The 26,946-nt window shown below is 34.4% G+C and overlaps 2 protein-coding genes across 3 annotated transcripts; one reads left to right on the top strand and one right to left on the bottom strand.

The window, feature by feature from the left end:
• Positions 1-4,026: 4,026 nt before the first annotated feature.
• LOC112523366 (nudix hydrolase 1) lies at positions 4,027-5,546 on the bottom strand. The gene is made up of 2 exons (XM_025132945.1): positions 5,319-5,546; positions 4,027-4,612 (listed from the first exon to the last, which is right to left on the bottom strand). Exons 1-2 carry the CDS (start codon positions 5,449-5,451, stop codon positions 4,299-4,301), a joined length of 447 nt encoding a protein of 148 aa, XP_024988713.1. The 5' UTR covers positions 5,452-5,546; the 3' UTR covers positions 4,027-4,298.
• A 1,038-nt stretch (positions 5,547-6,584) lies between these two features.
• On the top strand, positions 6,585-15,734 carry LOC112523572 (phosphoenolpyruvate carboxylase 4). 2 transcript variants are annotated; one of them, XM_025133234.1, is made up of 20 exons: positions 6,585-6,740; positions 7,369-7,532; positions 8,046-8,160; positions 8,301-8,378; positions 8,468-8,536; positions 8,637-8,715; positions 8,801-8,877; positions 8,973-9,068; positions 10,531-10,672; positions 10,808-10,933; positions 11,826-11,899; positions 12,020-12,253; positions 12,813-12,938; positions 13,419-13,520; positions 13,589-13,735; positions 14,023-14,121; positions 14,236-14,324; positions 14,402-14,528; positions 14,607-14,813; positions 14,910-15,734. In XM_025133234.1, exons 1-20 carry the CDS (start codon positions 6,585-6,587, stop codon positions 15,732-15,734), a joined length of 3,132 nt encoding a protein of 1,043 aa, XP_024989002.1. The 2 variants fall into 2 exon arrangements, with proteins under 2 accessions (XP_024989002.1, XP_024989000.1); XM_025133232.1 differs by having other exon boundaries at positions 10,790-10,933; positions 11,802-11,899.
• The last annotated feature ends 11,212 nt before the right edge of the window (positions 15,735-26,946 follow it).

The following is a 26,946-nucleotide window of genomic DNA, read 5'->3' as shown; positions in this document are numbered from 1 at the left end:
GAATTCTTTGATTCATAAAGTTGACATGGTCCAAGTTTAACATATGTTTGTCTGATTTCATTGGTTACTTGAACAACTTAAGATGACCTATCCTACATTTGACATGTCGATATTTTCGAGTTCAATTCTAATAATTTCTTTATGAATCATTGTTTCACATTTGACAAAACTTTTATGTGGAAATAGACAAGAATAAAATGGAACAAACGTGTTCCATCCACACACATGGAACAAGATAGAATATATATATATATATATATATATATATATATATATATATATAGAGAAAGAGAGAGAGAGAGAGACTTGGGATCATGTGAGACCAGTCTGTTTTCGTGAGATCCGTGATACCACATTTTTACACTTGAAACTTCACAGCAAAATGTTGTGAATGTTCGACTTTTTTTAACCTTCACAGTGTTTTTGCTATGAAGTTTCAAGTATAAAAATGTGGTCACACGGGTCTCACGAAAACAGACTGTTCTCAAGTGAACCAAACCCTATATATATATATATATATATATATATTACTAAAATAACCTCAAAATAAAACATAATTTTCTTGTAAAACATCACATACATCTCTATCTTTACATTTTATTCATTTTATAAATCGTGTTTATTGTATTTTATATTCCTTGAACTTTCATTTTGTCCTCCTCAAAATATTATTTTTATAGTGTTTCTATATTTTGATTAAGTTATTAAATAATAATAATAATAAAATAATAAAGAAAATGTATAAAATAAAAATTGTAAATTACATAAACCTTTTATTCTAGTGTCATTTTAATCGTGTTGATGAAAATTTCTAATAATATATTTTGTTATAAAAAATCTTTGTTTTATTATAATTTAATAATTACGTAAATTAATCAAAATATATATAATATATAAACAACTCATTAGGGGTAAAATGACCAATTTATCAATTCTGTTTTACCAAATGTTGAACAACTATTATATCATATCTTGTACTATTTTGTTTGAATATCAAACACACCCTATATAAACATCTTTCAAGACTATCATTGTCTAGATGTGGTTTTGAGCCATGACAAAAGTTCAAATGTAAACTCAATTTTCATTATAAACGTGAATATTAATCTCGGCCCTTCATTTTATTTGATTCAACAACTCAAATTAAGTATAGTTTTTAATTAAAATTATTAAATAAGGTGATTAGGGTAAAAAAGGCATTTAACTTCAATCCATACCTACCTTTTTTGACTTTTTATTTTCTTTTTTAATTAAATTTTTTACCTCCTTAAACGTTTAAAATAATTAATCTTAAAAACTACTAATATTTTATTTAAACAAATTACATAAAAAAAGAGAATTTCATGTTTTTCAACATGACATCCATCTCGATATAGTTTTTTATTTATTTATCGTTTTAACTGTTTTTTTTACGTGAAATGGTATATATATATGTTATATTCATTATGAATATTTATGTACTTTCAAGTGTGTACAAAGCTCGACACCGTAAGTTTGTAACTCAATATCACCTTCAACACATTTTCAACATTGTAAGGCACCAAATTCTTCATCACCACCGTAAACCAACACCCATCGAGACCGATCGAGAACCCATTGAGACCGAGCGATAACCTATCAAAATCGATCGAGAATGGTAGAGAATTCATTCATTAACTTGGTATGTGTTTATATGTGTTAAACCATAACCTACCACCTTCATTTTCCATCGAGAACAAGGTCAATTAAGTTATTATTTGTTTGTATGAACACACTAGTTAATTTTTTCTTAAACTTGTTTATACTGTGTTCATTTTATGTGCACATTTAATTGTACGTCTCTGTATGTTATAAAGAGAGGAGAGGAGAGTTTGCAAACATCAACTATAAGAACCGAAGGTTGACAATGACAAGTGAGATTCTCTACTTAATCAAGTTACTTTGTGTTCTGAAAAGCATGATAGTGATGTTTGTAACATGGATGAGATGTTCTTACTTCCTCGATGGTCACATCGAAATGCTCCACAAATTACAAACTTACATTAAATCGTGTTGAGTTATTTAATACCGTCATTGATTGCAACTTATGGAGTTGGAGAATCGGTTTAGTGAGACTAGCACTCGGATGCTTCTTTCCATAGCTTGTCTAAATCCGAAAGATTGTTTTTCGGCTTTTGATAAGAGAGAATTGATTCACCTTGTACGTTTATATCCGGATGATTTCTATGAGATGGAACTTATGGCACTTGATGATCAACTTGAGACTTATATTGTTGATTTGTGGACTTTGACAGAGTTCTAACTTAAAGGAATCAGTGATCTCAAGCAAAAGATGGCTGAAACAAGAAGGGATAAAGTATTCTCTCTAGTGTATTTGCTTATAAAACTAGCAATGATGTTACCTGTTGCAACTACAACAGTTGAGATAGCATTTTCAGCTATGAACATTGTGAAGAATAAGTTGTGCAATAGAATGGGTGATCAATGGATGAACGATTGCTTGATTTCTTATATTGAAAAAGATGTTTTTGTTGAGGTAGCTAATCAAGACATCATAGATAGGTTTCAGAAAATGACAACTCGTTGAGGTCACTGTTGAAACTATATAGGTTGGTGTTTCAAGAATATATAATCATTATTTTTGCTTGCTATTTTCAAAAAATTAATATTTACTTTCTTTAATTTATTATATTTATAAACAAATAACTAATGAAAAACATAAGAAGATAAAATAATTCAAGCGACTGGGTTTGGGCTAATTTTTGGAAAGGGTCACCGGCCTGCCCACAACGTACACTCAAATTCAATTAGATCTGGCAAAAATTCGGTCCCGATCATGAGGTCCGATTAAAGTACTTTATAACCCGTTAATAAGCTAGTCCTATGTATTTTTTTTTAAATTCGATTTTTTACATAATTATTTTTGAATAATACAAAAGTGTTATTCTATTACATTTGAAATATGTAATTGAGTCAATTAAATACGCATAAAAATATGTTTTTTTTTGTGAGAATACAAGCCAAAATCACGAATTATAACAAGAGTTGTGAACGTTTGCGAGCGAGCACGCACGCACGCATATATATATATATATATATATATAGTGAATAGAGGATAAGCAGGTCAAAAAAAGAATCAAAAATGGGAAAAACAGTCATATGGCCGTTGGGTATTAGTGATAAAACGGTGATGTTTTTGAAAAATCAGGCAGGTTTCGGGCCGGGCTCATAATCGGTCCTGAACCAGTCACAGGCGGGGCCGGGCCTTCTTTTTGAAAACTGTAACCAGTCTCGGACTACCAGTCCCAAACGGTCCCCCACCGGGCCCATTTGGCCATCTCTACACTCAATATTCAACGTCTAAAAATATATTATCACTAAGGGTTGAATTTCAATGAGAATGGAAGTTATAGTAAGAAGAATAAGAAGAAATCTCTATCTTTATATCAATTCTAATCGAAGGTCAACACTAATGCGATGCACTGAGATGTACTATATCAATTCCCGTGATAAGGGCAATTAATTTGGTGGGGTGAGATTCAAAGTGATCAAGGATCCATATTTCTTTTTATGCTTTTCACGTTAACTCCTATTCTCACACGACCATTCATTTTATCTTGAATTCCAACATTATATCACCAAATGCACATATCAAAAGCTCGAATAACTAATGACAAAATACAATAAAATAAAGGGAAACTGTATATTCAGTAACAAGAGCTTAAAAACTAATTTAATCGAACTCTCATGTAAGCTAGACTTGAACCATTTCTATTTCAATATATATTGGAACCTCCATTCTTTATTCAAGGGTTCTTTTGAAGAGTAAGGTTGTATGTATTTTCACATGATATTAGAGCAAAGGTCTACCGATTTAGGACAATCTGGATGCGTCTAGGTTATGTTGGAGGGGGCATGTTACTATGTTAGAGCCCTACTTGGAAAATCAGATCATTTATGTTCGACATATGTTGGAACCTTCATTATTTACTGCACTACTCCTTTGAAGAGTAATCTAATAAAGTTTTACATATTCTTACAAATTCAATATAGGAGTCCAAATTCATCGGTTGTAGACACAAGAAAGGTGATCAAAAAGACGAATCCCATCGTCTTTGTAGATTGAAATATGCATAGACTTCAACACAAAGTTCTAAGATACATTTTCTTACAAAGATCTATGAATCTAACACAAATACTCTATCCAATCCATGTCAACAGAATACCTAGACGAACTAATATTATCGCATGGTTATTGTGCGAAAATAAAACTTGTGACATGTGAGGGTTTAATCTTAAAAACCCATTTGCATAACTACCTAAGCAAAAGGTTCTTTAGAGTTGGTAATGGTAGGGAAAGGATTGAAGCCATCTTGCAGCATTAATCCCAAAGGTCCAAAAATTGGTTCAGGTAGGTTTTTCAAGTCATACCAATCCCAACCCTCACACTTATCGGGCTCGAGGTTATGAGGTATTTGGCTTGGGTCTGATAAATGTGCACGCATGTAAACAATAACGAGATGCACTGCATCGGGAAGGATGTTATTGGTTGCTGTTAATAACTCTATATTCTTGATGTGTAGTCCAGTTTCTTCTTTCACCTCTCTTGCTGCACATTCCTCAAAACTTTCACCTGGGATCCCATTTGAACCAAATCACAAAGCTGTTGGTGTTGCAGCTACTCGAATAATGAACTTCCTAAATCATGTTAATTAGAAAGCATATATGTTGGTAATTATGGGGTTTTAATTGAATGATGAAATGGTATTGTGCTTGGTCACCCTAGTTATCAAGCCTTCGCCAGTTGCTCATAATCTTCCACTTCATATTGATATTTTGGTCAGATGTGGTATGCCATGATTGAATTAATTCTGTTCATAATTGAAAACAATTGTTCTAAATTGAAATCACTACCATCATAAATTTTGATGCATACTCAAGGGATACTTGATGTTAATTTCGATTTAGACCTTCAAAAGTTCTGAAATCATTTGCCAAACCTAACTAGTTCATCTTATGTCAATCGTTTTCGTGCTTTACATATTGTTCATCTTTAATCATTGTAGTTGCGCTGAATTTTGCAAATTTAATGCTGAATAGATATACCATATTTTAGTTGTATACGATTTCTTTCTAGTTTTGCACATATATGCAATCGAGAGGAATGGATTTCGGGGTGAAAAGTTATCACTCATCAGAAAACGTTATATAGATATAGATTAGCATGATATTTCAAAAATTGAAGTCTGATTTCCAATTCATCTTCAAATCAGAGCTTAAATGACATAATCGAATAACAGGATGTAGTAATGGCGTGATAAGGGGTTTATAGAACTGACCGAACTCAAGGTGGCCGCCGGGGAGGGCGAAGGTGTAGGCGCCTATTGAGGAGGCGAGACGACGGCCGAACAGTATTTTGTTATCATCCTTCAACAGAAAAATTGCAATCCCAATTTCCGGCGCCGGCGACATTGGTCCGTTCTCGATATCCGAACAGTTCCAACAATTTTGACTCTTGTAGCGAAAGAAGCACACTTACGTGGAAAATGAGGTTTTCCCTTTAAATTACATGGTTCCTATGCTTTGGTGTTTCTATAACCAAGGTCCCTAAAACGGATTAATTACACTCTCGGTACTTGTGGTATGCATTTTACACGTTTTGAGTCCCTTCTTCTAATGAAATAGAAAAGAGTCTCTTAACCTTGTTAAATCAATGATATTTTGGTTTCTTTAGTCTTTTTTCTTTTCCCTCCTAAATCACTTTTGCCAATGACGGGACAATTGGAATCATGAACTCGACCTTGGACCCAAAAGCTTTGGTTACTAGATATTTTTTTTTTTGTAAAAGTAGAGAGGGATGGAAGGTGGGATAGAGATGGAAGTCGTCGACAAGTCGTGAGAAGGTGACCGGTATAAGTGTGCTGGAGTGGGAGATAAAGACTGATAGTGGGGTGGGGATGCGTCTTGCTCCAAGCGAGGTGGGTGCAATGTTTAATCCATGTCCTCACTGGATGTATAAGATTTGACTTCACCGCTACCCTTAACACCATTTTGAATCTTGAGTTGGTGTCAACGGGGAATTAATGATAAAAAGATAACAACATTCCATAAAACATTTTAAGAAAAATGTCCCTTGAGGTACTGGATTAATAGATTTTGTAAAGAAAGGGACTCAAAGTGTCTGCTTTTGCATACACAAGTACTAGAAGGGTGGTAAAGTAATAAAAAAAACCACATGGACCAGGAATGTAATTTACTCTTGAAATTACGAAATTGGTATTATTTTATCTGGTGGTCAAATAGGTCAGATTCCGTCCGGTTGACCCAGTAATCTCCGATTCCGTAGTGTGTTCACCGCCGAGTGGGTCTCCGATTGTCGCTCCGATCATCCCGGCCAGACTAGCCACATGTCGCCGTGCCCTTCGTCGTTGCTTGATACCGTAAAAGCATCCATCCACACCCTCCCCCACACTATACATTCATACATTCCATTTCCGCATCCCCTCCACCACCACCACCACCACCACCACCACCATCATTGCCATCTCTCTCTGTCTCTGTGCAACTCCATCAACGCTTTGCGTTTCGCACAATAAAGGAACAAGATGACGGACATCATGGACGATATAGCAGAGGAGATATCGTTTCAGAGTTACGAGGATGATCTCCGCCTTCTCTTTAGCCTTCTCAATGATGTTCTTCAGCGAGAAGTCGGCTACACTATTATGGAAAAAGTCGAACATACTCGTACTCTCTCTCAGGTCATCTTCAATATATCTGATTATTATTGTTTTCTTTACATCCATGTTCATCGTTTCAGCAATTTGAAAAAAATGCTACGTGTGATGCAGATTTTCGCTGTGTTTATCGGTTTATTTATTGTTCATTTTAGAGAGAAATTATTATTGTTTCTGTTAATCATTAATTTGAAAAGTTCATCACAACAAAATCATTATAGCAATTAAACAATGATGATACTATGTAAATTTGAACTTTTTTTAATGTGTTTTTGGCAAAATTTCAAACTAAAATTATTTATTTGCTTGCCCATGGTTAAGTTACTATTATGATATTGGGGGAGGTTTGTTGAATGGAAATATCAATGGCATCTTCGCAGGTATTTTCGGAGATGAGAACATGTAATTAATGTGTTTGTTATTATGCTTTGATTTGCTATGAGAGTAGAGTTGAATCCAGTTTTGCTTTGATAAGGAAATGCTATTTTTGTAGCTTACCAGGCTATTGTAGTTTTCTGAAATCGCAGAATTGGTTCTTTTTGTTTATGTTAATTGCTATGTCTGTAAATATCACTCATGAAGTAGTGGATATGCTATTTTGGTAAGCGATAACAATAGTAATTTATGTTGAAATTCGTGTTTGTTTTTGCAGAGTGCATGTCTTATAAGAGCAGCTGGGATTGAGAACACTGCAGAGTTTCTTGAGAAACAATTGGCTTCTGAATTATCGAAAATGACATTAGAGGAAGCCTTGAAGCTTGCCAGAGCCTTCAGTCATTTTCTTAGTTTAATGGGTATTGCTGAAAACCATCACAGGTAATTTCCATCATCCATTCTTAGTTTAAAGGCGTCTAAAGTCACTTTGTCACTAAATTTTAACAGTGACCAACTTAATATGAGAAGTGGTGGTTTATGTCGATCAATCATCACCGTGAATTATCAATTAATTTTCATTCACGTCAGCAACAGGCAGTGCATAACATTTACATTTAAATTATGCAATGTGAGAGAAGTGGACTATTTAAAAAGTAATACTGTATATGCATAGGGTACATCAGCATGAGCCATACCTTCCATCTAGTATCCTAATCCCTTTCAGATAGCGTACCTATTATGTTTTAACTAAAGTAGAAGGCACCCTTCCTTGGAACCTAAATTTGTCCTTAGATTGTTACTACCTATTTCATATTGTCGTTAACAATGATAGCCAATCATTTTGACCTATGGTAATTTTACTTGGTTAAATTCTTAATCATGCTTCCCCTGTTTGATTGGGTTTCTAGCCAAATGAAAGTCACACTTTATTGTAGCAGAACATCTCACTTGCAGGTCGCGTAAGGGAAAGAATGTTGCACTAGTCTCAAAATCTTGTGATGATACTTTCAATCAACTGATTCAAGGTGGGCTTTCTCCTGATGTGCTGTATGACACCATGTGCAACCAGGTGTGATTTAGCGGTATCTTCTCTGGTTTAAATACTTTTATGCCTTCTTTTTCCAATTCTGTAGTATGTATTTAAGGCATACATATAGACATACAGCAGACTTCACTTGCATTGTTTGTGGTTTTTCTTTTTTGATACAGGAGGTTGAGATAGTCCTCACTGCACATCCCACCCAAATTAACAGACGTACTCTACAATATAAACACCTTAGAATTGCTGTGAGTTGTTCAAGTGATTGTTTACATCAAGTTTTTTTCTTATGTCACCAGGTAATAATAACTTGAGTTCACTTTGTTGATTTTTGCAGCATCTGTTGGAGGTTAATGACCGCAAAGATCTTACACAGGAAGATCAAGACACACTGATTGAAGATCTGGTGCTTTTCTCTTTTAACTTGTGCGAAGGAGGAAAAAAAAAAGGAAAGAGCTCACTCTTGTTTATCTTTTGGATGATCCATAATTTGTTTCGTTTTGTAGGCGAGAGAGATAACTTCTATATGGCAGACAGATGAACTTAGACGCCACAAGCCAACACCAGTAGATGAGGCTAGATCTGGTAAACATTTTGGTTTTTATAAGGTACAACTGATATATGGATTCTTCCAAGAAGGATGAAGTTGTTTGATTATTTGTATAAATAGGCTTAAACTATATCGAGCAGTCCCTTTGGAAAGCAATACCTCATTACCTACGACGAGTCAGCAATGCTCTCAAAAAGGTACTATTTGAGTCTGCATCCCTAGATCATCTGATGTGAGTGTCCTGTGTTTATGTCAACTTCAGTCTCCTATAAGCTTCTCTTCTGTCTGCCAGCATACTGGGAGGCCACTTCCTTTGACATGCACTCCAATAAAATTTGGGTCTTGGATGGGGGGTGATAGAGATGGAAATCCGAATGTCACAGCAAAGGTCAGGTTTTAACTTCAGCTTTTAACTAAAGTTTGATTTCAATATTCAAAAATAAGTTGAAAAGCTCTCGGGGATAATATCAATTAATTTATGTGTTTTAAGACAAATTACTTGGAAGAAATCTCAATTGTTTGTTGGGGAGAATTATATGCAACAAAAGCGTATGTACATTCTGCACATTTAGTGATTAACCTATGCTTGGAGTGTGTGTAGTACGTTGTCATGGATCCCAGTGGGGTTAAGGCTTCGACAGGAAAATCTGTTGACTATGATGAAGATTGATTATATGTTTGGTAGTACCAGGTCGGTTAGGTGTATTTATTATTATTTTTGTTAAATAAATTTTCCAGGGGTACCACCCTTTTTCCAGAACAGACTGATTAGCTTGTTTGGTGATTATGTGATTCATGTACGCCACTACTTACCAATTCTACATAGAAAAAAACAGACAGAACCTTTTCACTTGCTAAATCAATTTTTGATATAGTTTGAATTTAAAATACATCTAGAGTTGTCTGTTTCTCCTTAATTTGTTGTTTCTGTTGGTAATTAATTATAAACTACACCTATTGAATATTTGTGCAATTCTGCATTTCAATGGGTTGTTTCTCATCAATGCTTTAAAGTGAATAGAAAATGTGACTACCAACCTTTCTTTAAAGTTTGTTTTCTTGGATATCCGTTGAGTGTCAAGGTCTCTTGGTTGTCACTACTTTGGGGTGCTGAACATTATATCTTTTTGCCTTCAATATAACTTGATTTACCTCACATGATATTTGTTTTATAAATCGTTATAAAATGTTTCTGAACACGTTTCTATCTGTGGATGTTATGTTAGTGTAGAAATCTGTTGCAGATGTCCATTTTCATTTACCATCTAAGTGTAACTCTTTGATTGAGTGGCCATGTGCAAGAGATGACTAGGTTATGGAGTAGTGTCTGACTGTGAATAAGGTTTATCATCTTCCCATACATCAGGGTTCAGGACGTAGAAGATATAGCTGCATATGACACTAGGGAACATAAATCCTTGATATAGGATGAATGTGTCCATCAATGTAGTGTTCAAGAAGGCCAGCTTAGAAGACGGTGGACTGATTACTTGGACTTCAACAAATGCTTCCAGTTTGACTTAATTAAATTGTTAATCATAACAAATCAGGTACTAAAGGCGTCTCATTGGATTCATTCAACAAAGTTGTGTGTGTGTGTTTATGTGCACATGTTTCTTCAAAAAATCTTGTTTAAAGAAAGTTGTGAGGGTGATGTTTGAGATGGATGCCAGCCTTGGTCCTAGGTGGCAACAAGAATGTTCTTTTTTGTTCTGCACCAATCAGATACTGCAGCAACCATTTATAATACGTTAAACATACTTCTGTGCGTAGAGTGATCAATGGTTCCATTTTCGCATTAGTCTACCTTGTCCGACCAGTACACTAAAGTACCTGTGTTAATTGTGCAGGTGACAAAAGATGTCTCTCTTCTATCAAGATGGATGGCTATTGATCTTTACACACGGGAGGTTGACAACCTTAGATTCGAACTTTCTATGAACCATTGTAGTGACAGACTCGCAAGTTTGTTACATGATATTCTTCGAAAAGGTCCACCATATATGTTTTCTGATAGCCTCAAAATGTTGCTTATTGCTTCAACATAGACATTATATTCTATTCACTGTGAAGGGAGGTGCTTGAGTACTTGTCTGCTAATGAAGTAAGTTGGCAAATTTCGTTCAGAGAACTCCGAAGAGGATCGACATCAGAGTTGGAACCTTACTCAGACCCGTAGTCAGCCAAAGTGTCACAATGTTCAGTGCTTACCTACACAACTGCCTTCTGGTGCTGATGTGCCCTCACATACAGGTAATATGTTTACCAATCATTTCTTTTGTGGAGGCTTCTCCTAAATAATGTATTTTAGTCTCCCATTTTGTATAGTCTGTATTGGATGTTGTCATTGGGTTCACTATAAGGTTGAAAAGGAGACCGCCTCTGTAACTGCCTAGTTTCCTTGTGCTTCATAGTTTACCACTATAGTACTCCAATACCGCATGCCCTGGGTTCTTCGAATGCAATGAATGAATTCTATTCCCTTGTGTTCTTCCCTACTGCATTAGGACTGCTATAATTAGTTTCATCTTTGATGACCTGCTACGACCAAATATTTCCTGTACATATCTGAAAGGATTATGTTAGAAGTTTCCTCAATCTATTAAATATTAATTTCTGTGCACTATTAACTCTAGATCCTTTATCCAAAGAGAGATTATAACAACACAAATTGTTCAAGGCAATTGGAGTGTTTGAACAAGTTTCATGGCCCCAAAAAGAAGTTTATACTTCTCTATTGGTAAATTAGTGGTAAACATGGTTTAGATTTTTGGAATTATTTTCCAGCTTAAGCTGATAGACTTGGTGTAAAAAAGTGTTGGTTTTCATGTTATCATTATCTATTCTTCCTTGCTGCCATTCCTGCATCCCTGTAGTGCATTTTGAAGTCATAGTATGGTTCTGTCTGTCCAATGGCAGTTATGTGTGAAAGCCTGAGAGGAGATCACATGTAAGGTAGAGCTCAGGGCATGCTGTGTCTCCTCTACACCCATAGGAACTTTTTGGTCAGTTGATATTTGATAACCATGCTCTTTTGTATTTACTTTTCGTTACTTTGCTGAAATGCTTGTTGAAAACCATAAACATATTTCATACTTTCTGTCTCTCTAAAATAATATAGTTTTACCTTTTAATTGCTTCCTAGAATGCAATAAGGTGGAATCACATTGTCCTCAATTAGATGTTCCTGGGTCCGAGTACAAGCGCCTGAAAAACAAGGTAAAGCACAGCTGATACTGAGATGTACCCTGGTTTTAGTACATTCATACTATACCCTCCTCCCACTAGCATCAGAACATACTTTTTCTCCCTGAGTGAATCATGATTTGCAAATTGCAGGATGAACAAGCTACTTCATCCCCAACTTCAAGCCAAAATTCTCAGAAATTGCAAGGAAGTGGGAATCCATCTCAACCTACGACACCAAAAGGATCTCAACTCCTTGCTCAGAGGAAAATGTTTGCTGAATCACAAGTAGGAAGAGCCAGCTTCCAGAGGCTTCTTGAACCAAGTATGCCTCAGAAATCTACGATTTCTCCCTACAGAATCATTCTTGGGGACGTAAAAGAAAAGGTACTCTTAAATTATATAGCTTTGCTTCATTCCAGTTGATATCACCTGCAGTCGTGTTCTGTCCATCCATGAGGTAGCACCTTGTTGGTAGATAGTTAACGATCCATAGAGAGGTCTGTTGAGCAATAAATTTATAATACTCACTAGTTTACTCCAATAGAATTTGGACCCTGAAAGAAAAAAGAATACATGAAATAAGATATTTTCTAAAAAGAAAATAAAGTTAGGAATACATCACGGAGGCAGAGATCTTTTTAGCTGCTACTCGGATATCATTATTTCAGTTATTTAAAACTTAATTTTCTATTTAGAATTTGTCATAGCTTATATATATATATCAGTAGCTTTGTAATGAGCAACTGAAAAGAGGTGTGTCAAAATGATCATCTTAGACTCTGCAGTTTCTAGCTTTCTGCATCATACATACAGTAACAAGTATCGGTAAATTTTCATATACCAGGAAGTAATGCTTTTGAACTGCTTCTTTCTTTTGTAATGTATCTAATTGCATTCTTCTTGTGAGGGACGGTATGATATGAAAATTTTCATGTTGGTCCAGCTTATGAAGACCCGAAGGCGGTTAGAGCAGCTTCTTGAAGATCTTCCATGTGACATGGATCCTAATGATTATTATGACACACCAAACCAGCTGTTGCAACCACTCCTTCTATGCTATGAATCTCTGGTATGATACAAAGTTTTTTGTCACTTTCACCCACTAGCTGGCTTTGACCCCACTCTCCAATGAAAAGTCAAAACTCTGAAAAATATGAAAAATAAGAAAACACAGTGATCTTGATACGAACCCAGAAATCATTAAGTCTAATGAGAATAAGCCAAGAGAGTGGAAAGTCTATTCTAGAAGGGCTAAAAGAGCAATTGTGGAAAGTGGCTAGAAAGTTAGTTATTAGTCTCTTTTAAAAGGGAAGGAGGGGATACGTATTATGCATGTCATTAGTATTTTCAGTTGTATTGGCTCTTTGCATGTTGCATTGAGAGAGAGATTCTCCCTGGATCATTTTGTATTTTCTTTTATTCATAATTCCATCAGCTTACCTCTTCCCTAAACTCTCTGTCGCCTTTTTTCAGTTTTTTCCTTTCTTTATCATTTTGTATTTCCAATGACTTCATTGTGAATCTGATGTTAAAATTGTAATTGCCACAGCAATCCTGCGGGTCGGGAATTCTAGCTGATGGCCGGCTTGCTGACTTAATAAGAAGAGTTTCTGTCTTTGGGATGGTTTTAATGAAGCTTGACCTACGTCAGGTTTGTTCTGTTCCATATTTAGGTCGATGACACCACCACATTGGTTTTACACTTTTGAGATGCGACAGGAATCAGGTAGACATTCGGAGACTCTTGATGCAGTCACCAATTATCTTGGTATGGGCAAGTACAGTGAATGGGATGAAGGAAAAAAACTCGAGTTTCTAGCAAGAGAGCTAAAGGGGAAGAGGCCTCTTGTTCCACCAACTATAGAGGTAATAGCTGATTAACATTTCCTCTATGGATGTTGCAGGCCATAAATCAAGGAGTTTGGCCCACAATTTGTTCTAAACTTTAGGTTTTAATAGTCCCTAGTTACTGTATGAAGTAGCTTCTCTCTCCCTTTTGGATATAAATTTGGGCAGGTATCTGTTACTATTATTTACATTCTATACAAGGCTTCCTTGAGCCGATCATGTGTACACTATTATCATTCTGTTTCCTAGCATCAGTTTGAATCGCACTTGTTAATTGTATATATTCCTGATTTTTGTTTTATCAGGTTTCTTCTGAAATAAAAGAAGTCCTGGACACCTTCCATATTGCTGCAGAGCTGGGAAGTGATTCACTTGGAGCATATGTGATTTCCATGGCCTCAAATGTATGATGCATACAAATTTGATAATTCTTTTCTCCATCATATGCTCTCATTTCTCCTAACTTATCTGACTTTTGCAATCAATAAAAGATTTATCCTCTCCTCTTCACTTGACAGGCAAGTGATGTCCTTGCGGTGGAGCTTCTGCAGAAAGATGCTCGTCTTGCTGTTGCTGGGGAGCAAGGCAGACCATGTGTTGGTGGGATGTAAGGCTCCACTTTCACTTCCTCTATCGTCCATGTGGATTTATGTTCTCATAAATGAATTTTCCTCTCTAAAATAGGTTGCGCGTGGTCCCTCTGTTTGAAACTGTGACGGATTTGAGGGGTGCTGGCGCAGTGATAAGGAGATTATTATCGATTGATTGGTATCGTGACCACATCATAAAGAATCACAGTGGACACCAAGAGGTATAGGATGACAATCATTGAAATATGTTGTATGCACTAGTTTTTAGAAGCTGTTAACCTTATTCGCAATTTATGCAGGTAATGGTTGGATACTCTGATTCTGGTAAAGATGCAGGGAGGTTTGCTGCTGCTTGGGAACTTTACAAAGCTCAAGAAGACGTTGTAGCTGCATGCAAAGAGTTTGGTATTAAAGTCACTCTGTTCCATGGCCGTGGAGGTAGTATCGGCCGTGGTGGTGGTCCTACACACCTTGCTATTCAATCCCAGCCACCTGGTTCCGTAATGGTATCTTCTTATCTGAATCTAGCTTCTGAAATCCAATTTTTTTAGCCATTCTGTTTCTGCTTTGTCTAACGTTCGTTCTTTTGCTTGCATTTGCAGGGTACACTTCGGTCAACTGAACAGGGAGAAATGGTGCAGGCCAAGTTTGGGCTGCCAGGAATAGCTGTACGACAGTTAGAGGTGTACACAACAGCTGTGCTTCTTGCCACCCTTCGTCCCCCGAAACCTCCAAGGGATGAAAATTGGCGTAACCTTATGGAAGATATCTCAAAAATCAGTTGTAAAAGCTACCGAAGCACAGTTTACGAAAACCCAGAATTTCTTACTTACTTCCAAGAGGCGACCCCACAAGCTGAGCTTGGAAACCTAAACATCGGTAGCCGTCCAACGAGGAGGAAAACTTCTGTCGGAATTGGACACCTGCGTGCCATCCCATGGATATTTGCATGGACACAAACACGATTCGTTCTTCCTGCTTGGCTAGGAGTGGGAGCCGGGTTAAAGGGCGTCTGTGAGATGGGACATACAGAGGAGTTAAAAGCTGCTTATAAAGAATGGCCTTTCTTTCAATCGACATTGGATCTCATAGAGATGGTTCTGGGAAAAGCAGATGTTCCGATTGTGAAACACTATGATGAAGTGCTTGTATCTGCGAGTAGGAGGGGGCTGGGTGATCAACTAAGGAACGAGCTTATGACAACAGAGAAATACGTGCTGGTTGTAACCGGGCACGAGAAGCTATCTGCGAACAACAAGAGTCTGAGAATGCTGATCGAGAGTAGGCTTCCTTACCTGAATCCACTTAACATGATGCAGGTGGAGATCTTGAAAAGGTTGAGAAGTGATACCGAGAACCATAAACTTCGAGATGCACTGCTTATCACCATAAACGGCATTGCAGCTGGGATGAGGAATACTGGTTAGTTTAGCATAAGCATAAGCATAAGCATCTCTCTAGTTTTGTGTGTATATTATATTTAAATATATAAAGTCGAGAATGTGTATCCGAGTCTGGAGTTAGGATATGCGTTTTCTCGCATTTTGTATGTAAATATGAATAAGCAGGAAGACTTTTTGGCAAAGGGTTATATCTTTCATAAGCTCTGAGAATGAGGCTTGTCGTGGAGAATAATCAATCAGAGTGAGGTATATTGAACAGATGGGTAAAATTATACAACTACTAAACGGCTGTTTACCAAACGCTTACTCGGATAAGTGAATTACATTATCTTACCGGATGAATATGGTAAGGACAAAAAATCTTATCCGGTAAGAACGAGACAAAGAATAATAGTCTTACCCGGTAAGTGAGGACGACGACTCTTACTAGTTAAATTATTGCGTATGATACCTTTTAGTGGACTAAAATCTTACCTGGTAAGTAAATGATAGTGCTAAATTTACCGATAATCGCTTACCGGGTAAGTATTTGGTAAACGGCCCATAACTTTTCATTTTATGTCGTTTCATATGCTCCGTGTTTGATTCCCTGGACCTTTTATCAGGCCCAATGGGCCCACTTTCTTCCTATCCCAGCCCTGTTCAACGTTTTTCTTTCCTTTTTATAATATATGAACATCCAACGTAAATACTACGACATCCACTTATAAACTAAGAGTCAGGTTTATAGAGAAATAATAACTAAATAAAATAATAAGTAAAACGATCGAATCACATATGATTTTATACTAATATCATGTGTAGGATCACATGCGATTCCCCGACTTGACTTGAGGTCAGAGTTCAATCCATGAAAAAGTAAATTCTCCAAAATAGCAAAAAAACCTAAGAACTCACATAGAAAATTATATTAATTGAAATCTGATACTAAAATGCTAAAAGGAAGAAGATTAGGAACCAAACGTTAAAATCAAAAGAATCCTAAACCTAAAATTCGCTGCGAAGAAAAGGGAAGAATAAGAGAAAAAATCAAAATGGGAGCACACTCAAATGATTGGCCACACCCTCTACACAACCCTACAGGATGTATTTATACCCACAAGACAAAATTACCAAAATACCCCTTGAAAAGAGCGGGCTTGAAAACTTCTAGGCGCCATGCACGATCATGTTGATTTGCATTCCATTTCTACATGTCCATGTTGTTTTCCTTCTAAAATTTGCTTTTTGACCGTGTAGAATTCCTCTTCTTTCTTTGGGCTCCATGATAAAGGCCTTGACTTTGTTGTTGGGCTCATTGATTTGCAATTGATCACCCATATCCAATTACTTCACTTCACTTGACTTCTTCACATTTTATCCACATTCTTGCACCATTTGTCTTCTAATTTCTCTATTTTCAAAGCTCGATTCAACATCATCGATTAAACGAATCAATCCTGTCAAAAACAGTGCACAAAACAGTAAAAATATCCAAAGCCCTACCCCCACGAAGATTAAAAGGAAATTAACTAAATATCGAATAAAAGCTAGATGCAAACGGTTAATCTAAATGCAAAATGCAACTAAAACCTAAGAAAATTAGGTGCATAAAATGCACTTAACAAGATTCATAAAGCTTTGTTTCAGGAGAAGAAAGCAAGCCAAAAAGCCCACAAGAAAAGCCCAAAATAAATTAAGTCTAGCCGACTTTCACGGTCAGGAATAATCTTTCACGCATGTGAAAGTGCAACATCAAATAAAGCTTTGTTCCAGACCGTGAAAAAATCTTCACTCCCATGAAATCGTGGCAGAAACTTCCATCAAGAATTAAGGCATTTTCTTTACGTCTGGCAAACAGACTTTTGCACTAGGGAAGCATGGGCAGCAAATACGTCCTTCCAATTTCTCTTCTAATGGCTTATGTTCTTCACTTTGGATTATCTTCTTCTTATCTTCGTTCTCGGCTTCACCTTCTACATTCCCTTGATGTATCTTTTCTTTAATCACTTTGAGCATGCCTTCACTCTTCTCGTCTTTAAAACTAAGCATAATCTATACAAAAATGCATACCAAAAGCATAAAAACTATCCCCGAAAGAATTTCCAACCGTGATTAGCGAAAGAAACGGAAAAGAACAATAAAATGGCACGAAAGGACCAAAATGCATAAAAGACACAACTAAAATTTACAAAGTTCGGTGCATAAAATGCACTTAACAAACATTAAGCCTCTTACTTATCCATCATTGGTTGGAACAAATCATCTTCCAAATAAAATCATACAACGTATACTTCCAACATGTTTCATAACCTAATAATATGTATTTCCTACACGATTTATAAAATCAAGTCAAATAAACTATTTATTTAATAAATCGTCAAAAGATTACGCTTCTTATGATTTAATTATTCAAATGTCCAAAATCCCCAAATATAAACATTTCTCAAGATTTATAAAATCAACTGTACTAAAGATGTAATTTCACCAAATACTCAACAACATTTGATAAATATCAAAGAAACTACTTTAAAACTTTAAAATGTACATTTTTGGCATGTACAAAATTTTCACAAAACAATTTGAACTCACATTGCTAGGTTAGATTAAATCTAAATTTTAAATCCAAATCTTTAGCTTCCAAAATGAAGATTTGAGTTCCACAAGCTAAGCTCCCTAAGAACAACATTCAAACCAAGAGACACCAAATATTTTACAACCCGTCAAGAATCCCAAATATATAGATTAAAATACCCAAAAGAAGCTACCTCCTGAAAACTTTGCATCTTTTTCCTTAGATCTTTAATTCTTAAGAACCACTCTCCATTTGCTCCAAAACCTTCCCAAAAATCGACCTCACATGGACCAAAATATCCATGGAAGAGAGAAGATGGAGTGAGGGAGGATAAATTGGAGGAATCCTAGAAAATTGGCTTAAAAACTGATCTGGACGTTTGGGGCTACTTAGGTCGTCCGGTCCATGCCAGGGTTTCCGGACCAGCCGTTTTTTGACCGTTTTCCATCAGTTTCTAGAACTATGCACGGGAATGTGGCGAAGACCTCGATCCCCGATCCCTCATCTTCGTCCCCATCCCTGCCGACGAATATGATCACATCCCCACCCCATCCTCAACGGGAATGGGATCCCAAACGGGGAAACGGAGATTTTTTTCCCAGTTTATGTAAGTTATTTTAAATCAAATATGTAAGACATTACATATTTTTAAAATTTTACTTATTTCTAATAAACCTAAAATCAAAAGGAATTCGATTTAATACCAAAAAATCACATCATATAATAATTAATCACACTAAAACCAAAAGAAATTCAATTTACTCCAAAATATTAACATCATACGTACCAAACATATTGAGTAATATCCAAAACATATTGAACAATTGTATTTTGACTTAACATCCAAAATATTACAAACTTAAAAAAATTAACAATTTTATATTCTAAACCTAATTAGAAAATAGAAAATTATGAACTACAAATTTAGTTGAAATAAGTAATATAAATTATATATATATATATATATATATATATATATATTATAATGGGTAAGGAGCGGGGCAGAGAGTGTTATACCGTCCCCATTCCCATCCACGACCGAAGGGGGTGGAACGGGTTCCCCGAAGGGTTGGGGCCATTCCCATGCTCATCCTAAACATTCGTCCGACCGTTCTCTGACTATTCCCCAATTGTTCTCCCGACTGTTCTTTGAAAATTACGGGTGTTATGACTTGTAATATCAATATTCTCTAATATTTTTGTTCGTTTTATGAGAATCTTCATAATTGATTGTGCACAATTTTTATAAATACAGTAGTAAAAAAACTATACCATATATTTTATATTTAATGATATTTCATATGTTTCAACAAAATATTTGATTCTTGATCAAATATTTACGGCGATTAGAAAAACATATTAATATCTTACAATGATTACTAAAAGATAAGAAATAACATCAGACTACTCATTGATTAAAAAACCAAAACCTACGTATGAAACGTAACACTAACGTATTTCATTCACATAAAAATATCTTCATGTACACCACGTCTAACATTTGAACCACAGAAAATTACTTCCATCTTTTACTTTACGTTTATGCATATAATTCAAGAATCGTCTTGACTCTTGAGAGAGAGAGAGAGTAGATGCACACGTTCAATTTGTACTATGCGAATATAGTTGACTTTGATGTATGAAGGTTCGGAACTATTTGTACATATAGATGTTTTAGGGGGCAAAAGACACAAATCGTTAGAAATTAGCATGCATAAACTCTACGAAACATTTAATTAGTGCGAATATTGCCTACTTAATCAATGCAATATGCATCGAACGTCTTACAGACAAGTCAAAAAGAGCAAATAGTTGATAATTAAGCCTACATTTGTACCATTACAAAAAGAACACTTTGACACATCTTTTATGAGTGCTTGGACGACTCAAGTGGCATAAGGCATCCTCCACTTAGTGTGTCGTTATCTTGAGCTCGTTACGTTGTCTTATGAAGTTTATGTTGATATTACAACTGTAAATATATAACATATTCTATAGACCAATTTATTTGTTGTCCGATGAAACGAATTCAATTCCAAAATCAAATTAAATGATTATGTCGTTTTCTTTTTGCATCTTTTTGTATGTAATGCAACAATATATATACGCATTAAGCCTGAGAACATGATTTGGCATGTTAGCAACTTGACATGACGCTACGATTATTCAAACACTTAGATAAATTTGATAATTGGATCTAGAGATAGACATTTGGACCCATTTCAACGAATCAGATAAAGACCGAACCATCATGCCATCAGTTCAGACTAACATTCCTTAATTCATAGAATAATATATTTTTAGTTGGACCGGATAAAAATAAACCTTTTTGGGAACACATAAGTCCTGGACCAGACGAAAATGGTTCGTACCTCCACCAGTCCGGGCTTTATTTAGGCTCTGTTTGGTAACAACTTCATGAGCTTAATGAGACTTACAACTTGTTCAATTAGCTATACATTATTGTTTAGTAGTAACTGAATGATATAGAAAATGACTTACTTAGTAAGCTTCTAGGAGAGAACTTTATGTAGAAAGTCAGGTTTTCCAAATTTGCTCCTCCTAATCCAAAAACACATTCTTTTCATCCATAAAAAACCTCCCCAACAAAAACTTTACCAATCTACACAGACAGATTAATTCACACAAACAACTTTATTCATACACGACTTAATGAAATATCAACCAAACAACCCCTTAGACTAGACCACTTATCGGAGCACAGTCTTCATCTTGTCCACTCCAGATTGGCTCGGACTTTTCTAAACCATGTTATCAGACTTTGAGCAAACTACATCAATACCACTTTAATTCGATTGAAAACACATTTTTGTTAAAACTCCCTGATCTTGACACTTCACATATCATAGAAATGGAATTTAATTTCTCTTTTTCAATCTTGAAAGTGAAAATATATTTTTTATATTCTACATCAAAAAAGGATAATATTTTATCAAATTTGGAAAAACAATTCCTTTGAGATTCCAAAATAAGAAATATCCTCTATAATTGGTTCTAGTTGTCCCAATTTTTAAATTTTGCTTCAACGAATAAGTACAAGCATTTTATTTTTGTTCATGTGTATGCTCAAAACAAAACACCAAGGAAAAAAACCGCTTAATTAAAGACGAAATATGAAATAAGTTGTGAACTCATTGTATAAATTCACGTCAATGATCATCCGTACTGTAACATATAGAGAGAAAAAGTTCAAAAGATCAAAAGTACTAGGAGGTCTCAGGTTCAAATCCAAGAATAAATAAAAATCTCATTGTGACTACGGAGGTTCAAATGCAGTGACTCCGGGCTTTCTGCAAAGCAGGTGATCGTTATGGGATATTGTTGGTTCTTTTAACTTGGTCCTAATAAGGTATGATAACACTATTTTATATGATACATGTGTTAAAACTTAAAGTCATGATATATATATATATATATATATATATATTTTGGTAAGACGTTTGGCTCCACATACTAAATAACCCATTTTTAATGTAATGATATTACCAACAAAAAGATAAAGAAAATATATGAGAAAAGAAAAAGGTTGAATGGAATGAGATTCGGAAATATTTGGGAAATCATTTGTTCTTTTGAGGAGGATACCCTTCCTGCAAAAAATATGCGAGTGATGTTCAATCAATGCAACATTTATTTTCTGCTTCCTCAATGCTTACCACCTTCATTTCACTGGCATCCACCCCATTTTTTTTAATTATATATATATATATATATATATAGGGATTGGTCATAATACAACCCTTGACATTTGTGCAATCAATACAACTCAATCTCAACCGTCCATTTCATTTGATTAACATGTGATTTTATAGAAGTTTTGATTGTTTCTTAATATAAGGTATTGATCATAATTAATGAATCATATTCATCTTCCATAAATATTCAAATCATAATAAATGAACTCTCATCATTTCCATAAATATCTCAATTTATTGGGTTGCGTTAGTTGTACAAATGTGACGGGTTGTATTTGAAACAAACTCTCTCTCTCTCTCTCTCTCTCTCTCTCTATATATATATATATATATATATATATATTATGGTATATGGAATGGGCATCGGAACAAAATCATTTCCCGTAAGTAATATTCTTGTTTCATCTTTGTGTGTTTATGAAATTTACTTTGGGATAATCTAAATTTGTACTCAAGAATTTAAGGCAAAACCGTTAATAAACACACATATTATTTGTGTGTGTGGTATGTTAAAATAGAAATCGAATTCCCCTTTTTATATGGGAAGTTAATCCACGATATGATTAGATAGGTAATTATTTGAAGAAAAAAATAGTTGTGAATGGTGTGTTTGGTATCTAGACAAGATATGATAGAACATGACATAACAACTGTTCAGTATTTGATAAACAGAACCGAACATAACAAAACAGAACTGATTAATTTATGTAATTCATTAAATTATAATAAAATAAGTATTTTGTATAACAAAATATATCATTAGAAAGTTTTCGTCAATACGATTAAAAAGACATCAAAATAAAAAACTTACCTAGTTTCTATTTATACTTCTTCTATATTATTTTTTTATTATTAATAGTTAATATATTACATAAATTAATCATAATAAGAAACCATATAAAAATAATATTTTGAAATCAGTAAAGTGAAAGTTTAGAAAACATAAAATACAAGAAATATAATTTAAAAAATGGATAAAATGTAAGAGGGACACGATTGTTCTACTTTGTTTCACATAAAAATCATGTCAAACGTGAAAAAGTAATCCGTTTTCTGTTATATCTTGTACAGTGTACAAAACACTACCTAAAATAACTACTAACATATGAGATATAAAACCGTTGTTGCACACTACACTAAAGTTCAGAAAACGACTAGCTTTCAGATGCCAAGTCATGTATTCTGAAGTGAGGCCTTTGCCTTTTGAACCAGACGTGGTGTTATCACAAAGCATCTTACTTTCTTAATCAAACTTGGGGGTTGTTGGGTAACGATTTAATGAGTTGTATGAAATGTATAGCTTACTCGGTAAGCCATACATGCGTTTTTGGAAGTGGCTTAGTGGGTCAAAAAAGCAGCTTATTCGTTCGGCCCAAATAAACACTTTTGTGTCACTACCTTGAAAAGTTTCGCTCCGTGCATCGTTCCTCGTAGCTCGATCACCCCCCGCCCCGGTCCTCTATTAATCTGAACAATCAATAAATAAAAGTCAGAAGAAGAGAACAAAACTGAAGTTAGGGTTGAGTTTGCACACCCGATCAAACCCGACTTAAACCGAACCGGCACATTCTCTGGATATCCAAAAATAAAGAAAACCCGACACCCAATATCGGAGCAATAAATAGGAGCGTAGAGTTAGGGTTGAGTTTGCATATTAGCCACTCGAACCATCCTGAATATCCAATAAAATAATAACCTAAAATCCTAAATTACCTAACTGCAAATGGGTGTGCATTAATACCCTTTTTTAAAACATGCAAATGCAATAAAGTAGTGAACAATTGCGGTCATGAACTTATGATGCGTTGAAATTTTTAAAGGATTGGATTTGGAATAATTAATTCATTATTGGTTATGGCATGGGATTATAGCTTATAGGAGATGTAATTATGCATGTAGTGATCTAATTTCTATGCATGCAATGAACAATGATCTCATTTGTATGCATGTCGTTATCTCATTCACCATGCCACATATATATAGCTATCTCCATGACTTTAGCCTCTATGCCTTTATGCAATTATGCATGCAATGATCTCATTTTCATATATTAGATATAATGCACTGATGTGGACGATATGCATTTCGTCGTCCCAACAGGCCAACACTCCCAACTCTTCAGTCTTAACTCTCATATATACCTCTAGTGATATATATGATTTTTTATGTTTTAGTCTTTTACATTTGGCTCCATATGCATGCAGTGATCTGATTTTTATGTTTTAGATGTGGCACTACAATGCAGGTCATTGTCCCAACTCCCAAGTGATCAGTTTTTCCCCAACCCGATTTATTACCCCACCGAACCCACCAACCCGATTTCCCTCGAAACCCGATCATAACCTAGCCAAATTTGATGGAGGTCGACTATTCCTTACCCCTCCTTGAAACCCGATCAGGTTTTATCACCTTCACCGAACCCGCTCAAAGCTCCCTACATGTCAAATTAATGAGAAAAATATTGTTGTTTTTTAGTGCAATTTATTACGCTTGATTTTGTTTATATTTCGTTTTTTTTTTGAATAAAAAATAGGGGGCATGAGGTTCTTTTAATTTAAACAATGTTGTTGTAAACTTCTATTTAATTATATCAATTGAATCAATCAATCTAATGGTTGATAAATATCATTTTCTCATAAACCTCATTATATATGTGTGTGTGCGCGTGCGTGCACATATGTACATGTACCTAAAACATTTTTTGAAAGAAAATATATTATATATTAAACTTAAAGTAAAATAATAATATACGTTAAAGTATAATAACGATCATTAATTCAATAGACTTAAAGTATAAAAAAATATTAATTTTTATTTTTTAGAGTTAATTATAAATTTGGTCCCTGTGGTTTGTTTGATTATTGGTCTCTTGAGTAAAAACATTAAAAAAAAAATGAAAATGCCCTCAAGGTTACTGGAGGAATTAGATGACTGTTAGAGTGATGGACCAATCCGTTACAAAACAACATACCACGAGCCTAATCTGTAATAAATGAAGTTTAGGGATTCATAAAAATCACCAAATCACAAGGACCAAATTTGTAATTCTCTAAACTTTTTATATCAACCAAGAGTTTCATTTAAACCCTCCTCAAAGACCGAGAAGCTCTCAAGCCCTTAGACTTTTAAAATGTTAACTTAAATTCAATATTTGAGTTATCACATAAAGTGTCCTGTTAACTATTTATATGAAACTATTTGAAAATTTGATTTATAAACACAAGTATCCCATAAAAAGATGGGTTGATAGGACATTTCTCAAAAGTATCCTATAAAATAGCGTATATGACACTTTATCTAAAAACGTCCTAAAAACTTGTTAAAACGCTTAAAAACATTCTATAAACCTATTGTAATGATTTTAGGTAGGAGGTTTTACAGTTTGATCCTATAAACATAAGTTCTATAATGTATGCTATTAGGACACTCAACTAATCTATACGTCTTCTATAGCCATATTTGTTGTAGTTATTAGAAAGTGGATTGAGAATTCTTTTAGAGCTTTTCCTTTAAAGAAAAAAACCATAGAAATCAAAAGGATTTAAAGGTTGAACGGTTAAGTTTCAAGGTTATGTTTGATAAAAAAAAATAGTTGATAAGTTAGTTGAAATTGTAAAATGATTAAAAAGGTCATGTTTAAAAATAAATAAATTTTAACATTTTATATATATTTAATATAATTCACTAATAATACAATATCTTAATTAATATAAATCAGATGGTAAAAAAATTAAATAATATAATATATTAATCTATAGATTTTAATGTGATTGATCATATATATATATATATATATATATATATATATATGTGTGTGTGTGTGTATGTAATATTAATTTTTTTGAATTTGTATAACAAGATACAAATTTAAGAAAATATCTATATTAAATGATGATTTTAAATTACCATTACATATAATATAATGTAAACATAGTTGGTCAATTTATATATCTTAGTTAATTAATAATTTTTTAAAATAATAATTAAATTAACATTTTATTAATCGGTAATTAATACAAATGGATAATTTACAATTTAATATTAGTATTAATTAATAACTAAAATTAATTATCAAATTGAAATCAATATTAGTTAATAAATTGAAATTTATATTTGTAACACCCCAAGATCACATTTGCATATAACCATATATTTCTATATATCAGTAAATATAATTTACACATTCGGTTTCTACCAAAACTATATTACAAAATAGCTAATCAACTTTTTTCATAAAATTTCTATACTACATAAGAATACATAACAAGTTTTCAAATATAAAAGAAAATTATGCTAGTCCAAAATTCCATGCAAGCATAATATTATCACTTCACAATTTTCCTTTCCCCTTATTTTCTGGTAGTGCCTGATCTGTAATGCACATTTTAAATCACAAAATGAGGTTTAGACCTTAAAGTTTAGTGAGAAATTCCTTTGATGCAATTACATGGTGAGAAATCCCTTGTCGCACATATAGGTTCTTGCATTCTCATTTTCCTTGCTACACACTGGTGCGAGGACCACAACTTATCGCATCACATTGATGCTATAAATCCAATCTTGTCGCATCATTATCATGCGATAAACCAATTTGTCGCATCTCAAGGATGTGATAAAAGTCACTTCTCGCATCATAGTGATGCGATAACCATACTTCATCTCATCAATAGGATACGATAACTTTGCAACAACTCAAAATGCGATAACCATACTTCATCTCATCAATAGGATATGATAACTTTGCAACAACTCAAATTTATCGCATCATAAGTATGCGATAATTATGAATACTTGATCAAAACCCATATTTTATAAATCAATGATTTTGTCACCCTTATCCTGATATACACATCTTCTTGATATGTCACCCTTATCCTGATATACATCTCTTCTTGATATGTCACCCTTATAACCTAAATACACGTCTTCTTGATATGCTACCCTTATTTCACATATGATATAAACA

Source organism: Cynara cardunculus, assembly GCF_001531365.2.
Source record: "Cynara cardunculus var. scolymus isolate 2C chromosome LG 12, CcrdV1, whole genome shotgun sequence".
Taxonomy (NCBI): domain Eukaryota; kingdom Viridiplantae; phylum Streptophyta; class Magnoliopsida; order Asterales; family Asteraceae; genus Cynara; species Cynara cardunculus.
The sequence above is the reverse complement of the archived record's forward strand: the minus strand, read 5'-3'. Positions and strand labels throughout refer to the sequence as shown.